The 14,784-nt window shown below is 44.6% G+C and overlaps 1 protein-coding gene and 1 long non-coding RNA gene across 2 annotated transcripts; both read right to left on the bottom strand.

Moving 5' to 3' along the window:
- Positions 1 to 3,128: 3,128 nt before the first annotated feature.
- LOC123116722 (uncharacterized) lies at positions 3,129 to 4,751 on the bottom strand. Its single transcript, XR_006457158.1, has 3 exons — positions 3,951 to 4,751; positions 3,725 to 3,847; positions 3,129 to 3,550 (listed from the first exon to the last, which is right to left on the bottom strand). It is a non-coding gene; the product is annotated as an uncharacterized lncRNA (long non-coding RNA).
- An 8,692-nt stretch (positions 4,752 to 13,443) lies between these two features.
- On the bottom strand, positions 13,444 to 14,626 carry LOC123116721 (uncharacterized protein At1g76070). Its single transcript, XM_044537642.1, has one exon. The coding sequence runs from the start codon at positions 14,520 to 14,522 to the stop codon at positions 13,695 to 13,697; it is 828 nt and encodes a 275-aa protein (XP_044393577.1). The 5' UTR covers positions 14,523 to 14,626; the 3' UTR covers positions 13,444 to 13,694.
- Between the last annotated feature and the right edge of the window lie 158 nt (positions 14,627 to 14,784).

Here is a 14,784-nt window from a genome sequence, read left to right as displayed (position 1 = left end):
ATCCAAGAAACAACAATGAAAAGAATGAAAAACGGTCTATGAGCTCCGAGAAGCTTCCCAAACAGACTGTGAAGCTTCTAGAAGTTTCCCCAAAACAGAGCAGAAATCACATTACGCTCTTAAAATGGGTCGGCACATCTCGTGCAATGCGCATGGAAGGGGGTGTGCATCATTTCTGATTAACGTTGTACGTGGCGCTTTGGGCGCCGTATAGGAAATGGATTGAACGTTATATTACCAAAAGATGCGCGTGAATCCTATTTGGCACTTACGACACTACGAATACACCAGGAATATATCTCGCTCAACGCTTGTCGAAAGATAGTCTTGCCTGAAGCATTTCGCTTCCTGCTTATCACTCGGCCAGCCCATCTTCAGCAATCGTTCCCGCTCCCTCGCGCACTCGTGTTTTTTTTTTCGTATTCCTTCCGGGTTTTTACTTCCTCATGGGTTTCTTCAGGAAAGCGATCGTTACCGCTCCCTCGCACGCTCGTGCTTTTTTGTTTTCATTTTCCTTCTGGTATTTTGCTTCGTCATGGGTTTATTCACGTTTTTTTCGTTGTTTCTTCATTTTCTTCTGGTATTTTTACTATTTTTTCCTTTGGTTTATTTTGGTCCTTTCTCCATTTTACTAGGGTTCTCCTATTTTACTTAATTTCCTTCAGTTTCTTTATTTCTTTGTTTTTTAATTTTCTTTGGTTTTCTAATTTTCCTTGTGGTTTTCTTTGGGTTTTTAGTTCTCTTTGTTTCTAAAGTGTTTCTTTTGCTTCGGTTTTCACTGCTTTTATTCATTTTTTTCTTTTTGTTTCAACACATGTCCACGTTTTTCATACATATTTGTATATTTTATGTATACAACAGGACCTTTTTAAAAACAAGTGTAACATTAAAAGAAAGTTTGTTGATTACTTCTTTCATACACTTTGTTAATTTTTGGTATATATCAAGAAATCTATTTAGTACATGTTTAACATTTTTAAAATATATGATTGATATTTTTATATAAATGATCAGAAAATTGATCTATTTTATGTTTAAATATTTTAATACTGCTCTGCATTTTTCTTGTACATCACAAACATTTTTATATGTTTAATCTTCTAAGAAGATGATTTTCTTTTAAAATATTTGTGTTTAGTGCCTACTTGTTTCATACACATAATACATTTTTGATATATATTAGTACAGAGTTTTATACATGTTTAATATATGATTGAAATTTTCGGTTACACGATCGATATTTTTAAAATTTTATGTTCTCATGCTCAATTTTTTAATACACGTTCTACATCTTTCTATACATCAGCAATACACATTTAACAGTTTTTTAAATTTATGATTAACTTTTTTCCAAATATTTGTCTTTTAATATATTTTCATGCATTTTACAATTTTATTATATAGCATGATTTTTTGTTAAAGAGTACTTGGTTAACTTTTTTTCAAATGCTTCATTTTTTAAAATACATATTGAACTTTTTTTATACACATTGTATATTTATTGTATATACTTTTCGTGGACATGAGAAACATTTTTATACACATTTTAAACATTCTTCAAATGTTAGATTAACATTTTCTAAATGTTTAACGTATAGTAATTTTGTTATATATATATATATATATATATATATATATATATATATATATATATATATATATATATATATATATATATATATGTACAGACGGTCTATTCTGCTAATATTAGCAGAATAACTATTCCGCACACCACTTCGGCACTGCACGTTCAATAGAAGCGCACTGCATCATTTTGACGACGAGCACTGCAATAGAGACTAGTGAACTTCTCGTCGGAAAAAACTTTACGTGTTATTTTTTCGGTGCTGTTTTCGCTTTAATTTTTTAACCGTTTATCGGAATGAGGCGTGTAATATACCATTGAAAAGCTATGGATTAGACGCAACTTCGACATGTTGAATACTTTTCGAGATTCCACACGGTTTAAGAGCAGTTTTGAAAATAGTGCGGCGGATGACGAGTGGCAGCGAGCGTTTTTTCGCGTTTTTTTCTAAACCGCTTGTCGGAATGAAGCAAATGATACGCCGTTGGATAGATATCGTCGAGGCGCATCTTTTTTATATATAAATCTTTCTCTAATTTATTACGGTTTAAGAGCAGTTTCAAATTTATTAAATCACGGAACTTTGTTTTTCAAGTTTTTTCAAATTTTCGGTACTGTTTTCGCTCCAGTTTTTGAATCGTTTGTCGAAATGAGGCATGTGATACGCCGTTGGAAAGCTATGAACGACGCGCAACTTTCATATATTGAATTATTTTTTAGATTTCTTACGGTTTTAAGCGAATATTGAAAATCGTGCGGCGGATGACGAGTGGCAGCGGCTGTTTTTTCGTGAAATTTTTGCAAACCACTGGTCGTAATGATTCAAACAATACGCCGTTGGAAAGATATCGACGAGACGCAACTCTTTCATGTAGAACACTCTCTCTAATTCTTTACGGTTTAAAAGGAATTTCGAATTTACCGAAATGCGGACACTCTGTTTTTCGCGACACCCAAATCTACGTGGGTACTTCATCCGACTGAAAACCACACTGCATCGGACGAAACACCGCACTGCATCAGACGGGTAAGAGAACTGCATGATTTCTCTTTTGTGGGACGTAAATTTTTCCCAAACGAGGTAGAGTGCACTCCATGTCGAGTGTTGCTGAACCGCAATACTATGAAAAGTGAACCTCGAGACTACCGTAAAAGGGCCACGACACCGCACTTCCTCAGACGAACAAGTGCACTGCTTTGTTTTCTTTTTTGTGGGACGTAAATTTTCCCAAACGGGGTTGAGTGCACTTCATGTCAAGCGTTGATGAACCGTAATACTATGAAAAATGAACCTCGAGGCTACCGTAAACGGGCATGACACTACCGAAAGTAAACCGCGTGTGTTTTTTCCAAACTCAATTTTGTGTGTGTGTGCGTAGACCGTGCGAGTGGACCGCACGGACTGAGCGAGTGAACTACATATAATGAAAAACAAGCTTCATTTGACATGTTTTTGTTTCTGGCTTACCAAGTAAATCGCGAGGAGTTTTTTAGTGAACTACATGAGAGGACAAATTGAGCGTCAAAAACATATGTATCCAACTAATTGAAGCGCACTGCACTGCATGTGTGCACGTCGCATATTGCACACACTCACTGAAATAACCAAAACTGAAGCAAAACTGCACTGCACTGACAAGTGACACACATACACACACACTGCCGTCCACTACACCAAATTTAGCAATTTTTTGCATCGGAAAAACTCAGTCAAACTGAACTTCACGGCAATTCTGAAGACACAAAAAACTGCAAACTGCACTGCATATCTGAATCTGAAATTTCTAGAAACTCCAACAATGATACAGAGCCAGCGGAGGCCACCAGCGATGGCGTCAACAACCCTCCTTGCCGCACCGCCATCAGCTTCTCTGCTCCCGTACCTACGCGTCGCGAGACACGCAAGCGAGCTGCAAACAAATTTGTCATGGGAGGAGGCCGGTGGACTGCATCACCTATCTTTTTCTGCAAAAAAGAGAGTAAAATGAACCTCAATAGCTGGCAGTAGTTAAAGGACTGCATTTGCACTTTTATTTGCCTTCAGTAGAACACAAAAAACGCAAATCTCATCGACGGGAATAGCAAACTGCAGTGCAGTTGACTTTCCTCCAAAAAATCAAAAAAGTGAACTGCAACAACCTCAAACGCTGGCGTGGTTGGCTATTCGTCGGTGGGGAGAAGAAGCAGGGGAGCCCCGTGCGCCAGCACCAGCACTGAACCGCATCACGCATGACACCGAGCTGCACGGCGACGGTCGCCGAACTGTAGAGGGGAGAGACGGTGTTGTTGAAACAAATCAGTCCAAAGGAAGAGATCACGGGGTAGGAATTGGATCCGAGGCGAAGATGCTCATCGAAGGCCTCACCGGATAGGAGATGGAGGCTGCCTGGTCTCCTCCTTAGTGCCTGGAGGCGGATAGGTGCGCGACGGGGCATCGATGGTGGTGCGGATCCGGGCGGTGATGCGCCTAAGACGAGGACGACGATGATGTGGCCGCCGCCAGGCTGCATCCTCGGGTGGCCCGATAGTAGACGCGGGGCCCGACAAGGACGACGACGCAGAGGCGCAGGAGGAAGGGAGGACGGAGATGCGGATCCGGCGACTGGCGGGGGGAGTGGCTCGCGTTGTGGTCATGCAGGGGGGCCAACTGACGGATGGATCCTGCGGCGGGGGTTGGTCGTGGCTGTGCAGGGGACGGTTGCTGGCCCGGATCCATTGCCGGGAGGCGCGCTGGAGACGGTTGCTGGCCCGTTAGCAGTGGTGCCCTGGAGAGGGGCGGCACGGCCGTGGTTTGGGGAGGGCGGCCGCGGCAGATTGGCGAGTTCGCTAACGCGGGATCCCATGGGCGTGGTGAGCGTGGATCTCGCTAACGGATCCAGGGAGGGGGGAGATGGTTGCGCATCGGCCCTTGGGTAGCCGATCACTGGAGAGAAGGGAGGCGGCTGTGGGGGATGCTGCCGCGCGCCGTTGGTGGAGGCATCGGGGGACTACGGCGCGTCGGTCGTGGAAGGTAGTGGGGGCGAGGGAGGGTGGAACGGGGCAGGAGGTGGTGGCCCGGCGATTGTGGAGGCACCTTTTTGCGGCGCCGGGGAAGGCGGGTGGATCCGATGCCGGTTCCGTTGGCACCTGGGGGAGGGGTGCGGGAAGAAGGTGGAGGTGAAGTGGGGCTGTGCTAGTGCGGGGGGTGGGTGGTGGGTAGTTTTGTTCGATGGGGGGCTGAGGGTGGGATGTTGGTGTTAGCAGAATAAGAAAGTGAGGTGCAGAATAAGGTCTTAAGGGGTGTTATCATAATAGACCCACCCTATATATATATATATATATATATATATATATATATATATATATATATATTCAATCAAACAACAAAAATAATAAAATAAAATAAACAAGGCTATGGCCTCCCGCAAACTGGGTTGCCCTAGTCTCATGTTCCCTCGGGCAAGGCTGCCTACGTCTCACGTCAAGCGAGACATAGGCGCACCCGCCGATCACTTCCGAAGAATTGGCATCTTGCATATGCACCGCCCACAACGACCTCAGACCGCTTCCTACTGGTCGACCCATTTGGGTGTTTTTCACTGGTTTCGGTTCTTTTGTAGTTTTTCATGGGGCGGTTTTATTTCCCAGGATCAGTTTTGTTTCCTTTTTCCTTTTTATTTCTTTTCCTTTTTCCTTTTTCATCTTTGATCAGCAAACATTTATGAAGTTCATGAACATTTTTCAAATTTGTGAACTATTTTTTCCAAATAGATTTACTTTTTAAAATCTAGGAATATTTTTAAAGTAGACGAAAAATTCTCAAATTTTAGAACTTTTTTGAAATCCAAAAACATTTTTTGTAAAAAAAATTAAGTTTGTGTTTTTTTTAAATTCAGGAACATTTTTTGAATTTTCTTCAAATTCATGAACATTTTTCAAATATGTGGACTTTTTTCAGAAGCATTAACTTCTTTTGAATTCATGAACAATTTTTCAAAAAAAATTTGCTGCTATGAAAGTTTTTCAAAATGAAATAAATAGGACCAACACAAAGTAAATTGGAATCTTGAAGCACCACCACGAATGCTACCGCACGTGCGCGTGCGGTGCGGTAAGGCACCACCCTGCCAGTAGCCAACTCTGGCATGTTAGCTTAGTTATCCTCATCAAGCCACAACCTTGATGTCTAGCTTCCCTACTGGTGGATGGTTCCCTTTCCCCTAGATCAATGAAGAAGGGAAAGTCGGTTGATTCTTTCAAAAAACGAAACTGAAGCGCCATGCCAGGGTGAGGGGATGGGAAAAGAAACTACTCCCAAGAAAGATATTGGTGTTCCCAATGCTTCACCACACCCAATGGGCTGCGCCAACCTCGAGATGCTTTACCATGATGTTTTTGAGATGGAGCTTAACATGAGTCTCGATTAAGAACTGCGACGATCTACATGTCACCTGGTGCACGATTTCATGGATAGTTTCATTTGAGATCATGATGGAGGACACAACTTATGATCATCGGCTTTGATCATGCCACTAGGCATTTTATTAGGACATTGCACAATGATCTGAACACTTTGTCGCGTCTCTTCGATACGAATACAATAATGATCACATGGATCTCCTCTGGTACCTACTAGTACGTCAAGATCTGATTGGTCATGAACATCATAAGGTGCTCCTCTTTGCGAATCCCAGCATACCCCAGGTTAGGATGGGTAGGCCCATCGCTTCACTTTTACGCACCTAGGCCTGGGCCAAGTTAGTGGGGGGACACCACCGGGCTCCCCCCAAAAAAACTATACGTGGGAGTGTCCCTTCATACGGCCGGAATCATTCTCCGATGCTCCGGAAGGCATTTTTCGTTATGATCTGGTGGTTCAGACATGCGCAAACGAGCACCAGCCGCAACAGCAAGGAACTATGGCCAATAGAGTCAGACACATAGTGTCATACTTCTCTATATTGTGATGGTTGAGGAGTTTTTTTCTCAAGGGTGAGAGACACTTGCGGAGCCGTGATAACCCACAAGTATAGGGGATTGCAACAATTTTCGAGGGTAGAGTATTCAACCCAAATTTATTGATTCGACACAAGGGGAGCCAAACAATATTTGCAAGTATTAGCAGTTGAGTTGTCAATTCAACCACACCTGGAGACTAAATATCTGCAGCAAAGTGATCAGTAGCACAATAGTATGATACTTTGATAGTAGTGGTAACAAAAGTAGTAGTAACGATAACAGTAGCAGTAGCAGTTTTTGTAGTGATTGTAACATCATCAATAGCAGTAATAACTTAGCAACGATCAATATGTGAAAAGCTCGTGGGCATTGGATTGGTGATGGATAATTATGTTGGGTGATATTCGTCATGTAACAGTTATAACCTAGGGCGACACAGAACTATCTTCAGTTCATCAATGTAATGTAGGCATGTATTATGTATCTAGTCATGCGTGCTTATAATAAGAACTTGCATGCCATCTTTTGTCCTACCCTCCCGTGGCAGCGGGGTCCTATTGGAAACTAAGGGATATTAAGGTCTCCTTTCACTATAAAAAAATACACTTCCGTGATGATACGTGTTTGTCACAGTAGGTCGCGTTTTCTGTCATGCATGTACATCCATGACGATTTTATGACAGAATCAAGATAGTCATACCTGTGCTGTCGTAGAAGTGTTCCATGACATTACCAAAATTATCATCACGGAAGTGTCCACTTCCATGATGATAAATCGCGCATCACAGAAATGCTTTCGTCAAGGGTGACCGACAAGTGGCATCCACCGTAACGGAACACCGTTAAGTTATCGGGTCCGGTTTTGGATCCGATAACCCGTTAACAACCCCGACCAATGGGGATTTTGCTCGTGTAAAATCATCATTGGCTGGAGGAAACACGTGTCGGCTCACCGTTGAGACAGATGTCATCCACTCATTGGATCCAAAGCGCCTATGATACGTCGACACGTGGCACGGCCCAACAAAGGCCCATTCCTGTGAAAAGGCCGACCCGTTTGACTTGGTTAAAAGGTGGCGGATCGGCCCATGGAAAGCCTGTTAACGACCTATTTGCATATAGCCCATTTACAGCCCGCTAACCCAGGGCCCGTTACGACCTCTTTGAATTAGGCCCAGTAGCGTTATGTGGGCCGTCTAATATGATTCCAGCCCGTTTTAACTTCTGGCACATGTATGGCCCATGACTTCTTTCGGCCCATATTAGGCCCTTTGTAACTCTCGACCCATTAATGGTCCATGGTGAAACTGGCCCGTAATGAACAGTGTATCACTTTATACCCATTAACGGCTCATTATTCCATTGGGCCGTTTCCAGCCCATGTTATCTTTCGGCCTTCTCAGGGCCCATTTATTCTTGGGCTCATTTCCAGCATTCGGTTACTTACGGCCCGTTACTATCATTTTCTGCTTGTGAGCCAAATGAGCCTGTCGTTACAGTCAGCCCGTTTGTGGCCCGTTAATACGTTGGGCCGTTTTCATGTCAAAAATACCCGTTGGGCTGTTTTCATAGAGTTATCAAATACGACCTATTAACGGCCCGTTATGGTCCATAAATAGTACGGCCCATGATTGGCGAAATGATGATACGCCCCGTAGAAGGCCCATGGATCCTACGGCCCGTATAAGGCCCATGGATCGTACGGCCGGTAAAAGGCCCATGGATCGTACGGCCCGTAGAAGGCCCATGGATCCTACGGCCCGTAGAAGGCCCATGGATCCTACGGCCCGTGTAGAAGGCCAATGGATCCTATGGCCCGTAGAAGGCCCATGGATCATACAGCCCGTAGGAGGCCCATGGTTACAACAGTCCATGTGTTGCCATGATTATTTAGGCCTAGTTACCAAAAATAGGCTATTGTGGCCACTAAAAAAACACAGAAAAAGAACTGCAGTGACTACAAGCAAACAACTAAACAAGATAATAAGGAAATAAATAAGCAAGCAATTAATGTTAGCCTATTACCGCTATTACACATATTACATCCACTGGGCATCAAAATTCGCCACCAGTGCAAATATAGGGAACAAAGCAGCATATTACATACATTGGCCGTCAAAATTGGCCACCAGTGCAAATAAACGCGGCAGCAACACAAGAGCATAACTAAAACAACTTCAGAAGAGCTCAAGAAACGTTATCCAGGGTATCCACCATGCTGGCAATAATCTTAGCAAGCTTATTAGCTTTGTCCTATTTGGCGCTAAAATCCTCCAACGCTTGTTGTTGTAACAGATGAGTTTTCGTCCGAAACCCTGATACTTCGAAAGAGATTGTCCAGTTTGTACACGAGGTGCATCCAGTTTTTGCCGTAAACCTCTCTACTTTTTCGCACATGCTATGTGGGTGAAATGATGATACCATGCCAAGTTCCAACCTTTTCAGAGTTCATTTGTAGTGCTTTTCAATTTCAGGGTCATTTAGCTCAAAACAAATCTGTAAATGGATGAAAAATAGCAAATGATGTCAGAAAGCGTTGAAAGTTTATGACATGACTTTGAATGGTGCATTTTGAATGCAAAAAAAGTATGGAGTTGTAATAAGTTTAAAAAAATGAAGTGCCGGTGTAATAGATGAGTTTTCGTTCGAAACCGTGATACTTAAGAGATTGTCCAGTTTGTACACGAGGTGCATCCAGTTTTTGCCGTAACCCTCTCTAATTTTTGGCACATGCTATGTGGGTGAAATGATGATACCATGCCAAGTTCCAACCTTTTCAGAGTTCATTTGTAGTGCTTTTCAATTTTAGGGTCATTTAGCTCAAAACAAATCTGTAAATGCATGAAAAATAGCAAATGATGTCAGAAAGGGTTGAAAGTTTATGACGTGTCTTTGAATGGTGCATCCTGAACGCAAAAAAAACTTGGAATTGTAATAAGTTTAAAAAATGAAGTGTTGGTGTAACAGATGAGTTTTCGTCCGAAACCCTCATACTTCAAAAGAGATTGTCCAGTTTATACACGAGGTTCATCCAGTTTTTGCCATAACCCTCTCTACTTTTTCGCACATGATATGTGGGTGAAATGATGATACCATGCCAAGTTCCAACCTTTTTAGAGTTCATTTGTAGCGCTTTTCAATTTCAGGGTCATTTAGCTCAAAACAAATTTGTAAATGCATGAAAAATAGAAAATGATGTCAAAAAGGGTTGAAAGTTTATGACGTGGCTTTGAATGTTGCATACTGAACGCAGAGAAAGTCTGGAGTTGTAGTAAGTTTTAAAAAATGAAGTGCTGGTGTAACAGATGAGTTTTCGTCCAAAACCCTGATACTTCGAAAGAGATTGTCCAGTTTATACACGAAGTGCATCCAATTTTTGCCGTAACCCTCTCTACTTTTTCGCACATGCTATGTGGGTGAAATGATGATACCATGCCAAGTTCCAACCTTTTCAGAGTTCATTTATAGTGCTTTTCAATTTCAGGGTCATTGAGCTCAAAACAAATTTGTAAATGCATGAAAAATAGCAAATGATGTCAGAAAGGGTTAAAAGTTTATGACGTGGCTTTGAATGGTTCATATTGAACGCAAAAAAGTCTGGAGTTGTAATAAGTTTAAAAAAATAAAGTGTCGATGTAACAGATGAGTTTTCATCTGAAACCCTGATACTTCGAAAGAGATTGTCCAGTTTGTACACGAGGTGCATCCAGTTTTTGCCGTAACCCTCTCTACTTTTTCGCACATGCTATGTGGGTGAAAATGATGATACCATGCCAAGTTTCAACCTTTTCAGAGTTCATTTGTAGTGCTTTTCAATTTCAGGGTCATTTAGCTCAAAACAAATCTGTAAATGCATGAAAATAGCAAATGATGTCAGAAAGGATTGAAAGTTTATGACCGGCGTAACTGATGAGTTTTCGTCCATGTAAATATAAAAATATACATAAAAAATACATTGATCATCAATGATCTTTTTGTGTAGAATCTAAATTGTCAATAGAAATTTACCCTGGTTTAAGAACCGGCTAAGACTCCTATTGCAGCCACAAATCCTACACATAGAGTTCACTGAAGACCAAGTGGTTGTGATAGTTTGAGAAGTAACATATTTAAGGTGGTAATAACATTGTTAGTCGAGCGAGGTGGGACTAAAAAACCGCTGCAACTAAATAACTTTAGCACCGGTTTGTGGCATGAACCGGTGCTATCTGTGCTAGATGGGCCCCAGCCTGACAACAGCCTGCCACAGCCTCTTTAGTACCGGTTCGTGGCATGAACCGGTACTAAAGGTTCTCCATGAACCGATACTAATGATCGACGCCCGCCTAGCCGTTTGAACCGGCACTAATGTGCTGAACATTAGACCCTTTTTCTACTAGTGACCCCGATGAACTCATGCAGTTTTGACGTGCCCAGAAGCCAGAGACGAATCCATTCACAGCCCGTAGGACCAACAACATTTGAAGGTTGATGGCCCACCCCGCCTAGAATAGGAAACTTTGACGTGGCTTACACACATTCGCTCCGTTACGCTGTCCCCTTCAGCTGACCCTAGCCCCGGGCATGTCGTCTCTAAGGCTTCACACAAATCTTCACTGACAACATATGCATGCTTTTGTAGGGTTAGGCTGAACCTTTGTTTCCTGAAGGGAACTCCCCCATATGGCTATCAGTATCTTCATGTCGCGCGACCTCTTAACATTACACCACTGAATCCCCAATCCTTTGCTTGCTGCGCAGTGACGGTACCAATATCCATTAATCGTTGTTTCCAGATACGGTTGTCGGTTGACATCTCTTCCAATTCATCGATGCAAGAAGAAAATTGTTGTGTGGAGGAATTAATATCTCGACATAAGCCAAGAGGCGGATCTTGTGCCACTCCACTAGGTCGTATGAAACTGGCATGCATACTAGCTCCCGGGACTCTTTCATAAAATTTCAACAATTTCTCCCACTCCTCAAAAGCCCAAAGGAACAGAGTTGATGCTCCCACGTCCATAGCATGAGTAGTTGAAACAAGTGAATGATTTGAAATTTGAGTTATTTCATAGAATAACTCTCTTATATATTGAGCTTGTAAAGGTACCTCACAATTCAAAAGTCTCTCTATGGCTGAAGAATGAGCGTGTTCTTGGGCCATCATAGAAACATAGATAGGGCCAACGATGGGACAAACAACGAAACTTTATGAGAGCTTTTTCGTACACGTTCACTTGCATCACATACACAAGTGCTCTCTGAACTGTGCAATAAGTTCACCCGTAGCACAACTCTCCCACTTGAGTTACCTTAGCCCTGGGCCATGCTATTCCATGATACTGGAAAAAGTTTACTAATGATTATCGTCGTCTTGAAAGCTGGGCGTCTTTTGAATATGAGTGGCGCTCCTAGTCTAGGCGGCGCCTTCGTGGATCCAAACCGAATGAGAGCAAAAGGGCGAGGCCACACCCGGCTTCAAATAGGAGGGGGCTTAGCTCTGGATCCCGCCTGCTTCCATAAATGAAATGATTAGAAAGGGGGTTGGGTTCTATTTCCGGGCCCAGGAGGTGAAGGCTAGAAGAAGAAGAGAAGTGCGCTTTCCCGGTAAGGAAGAGGACAAAAAAGGTGTTGTCATCTATCTCGACCTGTTTTCTAAGGCATTGGAAATGAAGACTGACTCGGAGAATCACTGGCGTGCTCTCTCTCCCCCATCGTTTCGCCAACATAGAAGTCATCCTTGACTTGATGATTGACCATTCCATCCCTACCGATCCGCCTCTTCGAAGTATTTACATCTGCCTTTCTTTTTTTAGAACATACCCTTCAAATCAAAAAGGGCGGAAGAAAGAAAAGTTCCTCGTGTGTGATTTAATCGGCCCTAAGGGAGTCTACTCGATCCATTCTCCGGTCGATCTCCCGCACTGCTCAAGACAACTTTATCAGGGAATACGGTTTTGAATGTAATTTTTATTATTTATGGTGTTCGTTGTCGTACCATGATTGAAGATGAATAGACTGAAAAAAAGAACCATGCTAGTTTCTCACGTGTAAAACACCTCACGAATCAACAATATAATGCATGTTGTCTTGATCAACTGGGTGCATATATATGACCATTTTTCTCGAACAGTTTGGATTGCTTAGCACATGTGCCATATGGCCCATGTGAAGATCATTAGCTAGATCATTTGAATAGTAGTATGTCCATTAACGAGAGTCAGTCCCGCGTTCGGCTAACATATGATGGTCTGGCCGACATCCAAGTCTACAGTGGTAACTTGTGTTGACCAAAATTCTGAGACCGAAAACACTCCACGCTCATAATTAACCGGGGTTTTTTAGTTTTCTAGACGAAACGTGCATCGACACAAAACTGCTGTGAACATGACATGATGATCGATCGGGCCCATGGTATGGACGGAAGGCGCCATCGTCTTGAGGCTGGTCACAATGGGGAGGAACTTGGGAGTAACATCACACACTCCAATACAACTTTGCTTATGTGGCACATATTTAATAAAGAGAGAGGTGCTTGTGGTAACTAGCTAAGTTACCGGAACATCACACACTTCAAAAAACAATGAGTCTATAACCTAATAAATACATCGTTGCATGACACTACATAGATGTTTCTACCCACTATGGAGGTAGTAACATAGTCTAGAAATATGTGTAAGTTACTTGCTTATGTTCTTGTCCATTATGACGACTGTTTCGACCATGACACCGATCGGAACCATTAATTATGTCAAAATCCTTCTCAAAATCGGAGGCTGAAGTGTAGCTAGCGTATAAAATATGTTTCTCATCTTGGAAAAGAGGACAACGACCAAGCCTCTCTTTGGAGAGGATATGCTCGCCGCCGACGCTCGCAAGCTTGTTCGACCAACCAAAGCAAGCAAGGATGCGTGTGTGCGAAATTATGCTCGTTCGTCGACTTTGCAAAATTATGCTTTCACTCCTGCTGATTTTTTTAAAAAAAAACTTCTTCAATTCCTTCCAGAATAGGGATCATCACGCGTTTACAAAATCAAATCGATACTACCTACTTTGTATGAGCATCACGTAGAAGTATACCACTACTGTACAAACTCTAGGGATGAAAGAACAGACGATCGACACGTTTGGCATGGCCTGCATGCGCGCATGCAGGCCTGCTAGCTGCTGCTAGCTGCTGCGGCGACCGCTCTCAGGGGAGCTCCAGCGGAGTGGGAGGGGACATGGGGCGGCGCCGCCACAGGTTCACCTCCTTCCTGGGCTCCGACGCCACCACCCCGCCGCCGAGCACCAGTGGCGCCGAGAACGCCACGAACCCGTCGTCCGCGTAATCGTCGTCCACGTCGACGTCGGACCCCCTCCTCTCGGCCTCCCTCCAGTCGAAGTCCTGGAACGCCCCGCGCCCGCTCGTGAACCGCTTCATCTGTCCCAGCCCTGCCATCCCCGGCCCCGACACCGGCGCAGCAGCCACGGCGGCGCTGCTCCCCGGCCTCCCCTTGAAAAGATCGGCAGCGCCGCTCGACTTGTGGGACGACGAGGAGGACGAAGGCCGAGACCTGCTCCGTCGGGAGAACATCCGCCTGACGAGCGACCTCTTCGGCCTGCTGTGGGCCGGCGGCCGCGGCGGCATCGGGCAGGCACCGCCGTCCATCCCGCAGGCCGCCGCGGGGGCGACGTTCTTTGCCGCCTTCCTGGCCTTGCTGGTCTTGGACTTGCTCCGCTTGATCTGCCCGATGCACGACACCTTGGGCGACGAGGCCTCCGGCGTCCGGTACCCGCTGCCGTCCCCCTGCTTACTACCGCCCCGCCTCCTGCCGCCGCCGCGCGCCTCGGGCGGCACGATGGAGACCATGGGGCCGGAGAAGGCGTTGCGGTGGTTGAAGGACGCCTTGCCGCCGCCGGCGGGGCGGGAGCCGAAGGTGGTGGCCGTGGAGGAGGAGAAGGAGGCCGCCGTGGACCTGAGGAAGGACGCCAGGGCGCCGCTCCTGGTCCTCGCGTGCTTCTTCGGCTTCCTCTCCATCGCCTGCTTCTGCCGAGACCTGGACGCGCTAGCTAGCTATAGATTCTTGGTTGATCAGCTCGATGGATGTTTGCCTTTTCAGCCTTGTCCCATGTACGGTGTACTGGTCCTGGTTATATACGAGGGGCGTTGGCCGGGCACGGGAGGAGGAGGCTGGTTGGTGACGGAGTAAAATAAGCCTGCGGGGTCGCGATGTGACGGCGCACCGCGCAGGCACTGGTGGAATGGCGTGTGCGGTGGTCAAAGGCCGGGAAACCGGCGG

The sequence above is a fragment of the Triticum aestivum genome, chromosome 5B, assembly GCF_018294505.1.
Source record: "Triticum aestivum cultivar Chinese Spring chromosome 5B, IWGSC CS RefSeq v2.1, whole genome shotgun sequence".
Classification (NCBI taxonomy): Eukaryota; Viridiplantae; Streptophyta; class Magnoliopsida; order Poales; family Poaceae; genus Triticum; species Triticum aestivum.
The sequence above is the reverse complement of the archived record's forward strand: the minus strand, read 5'-3'. Positions and strand labels throughout refer to the sequence as shown.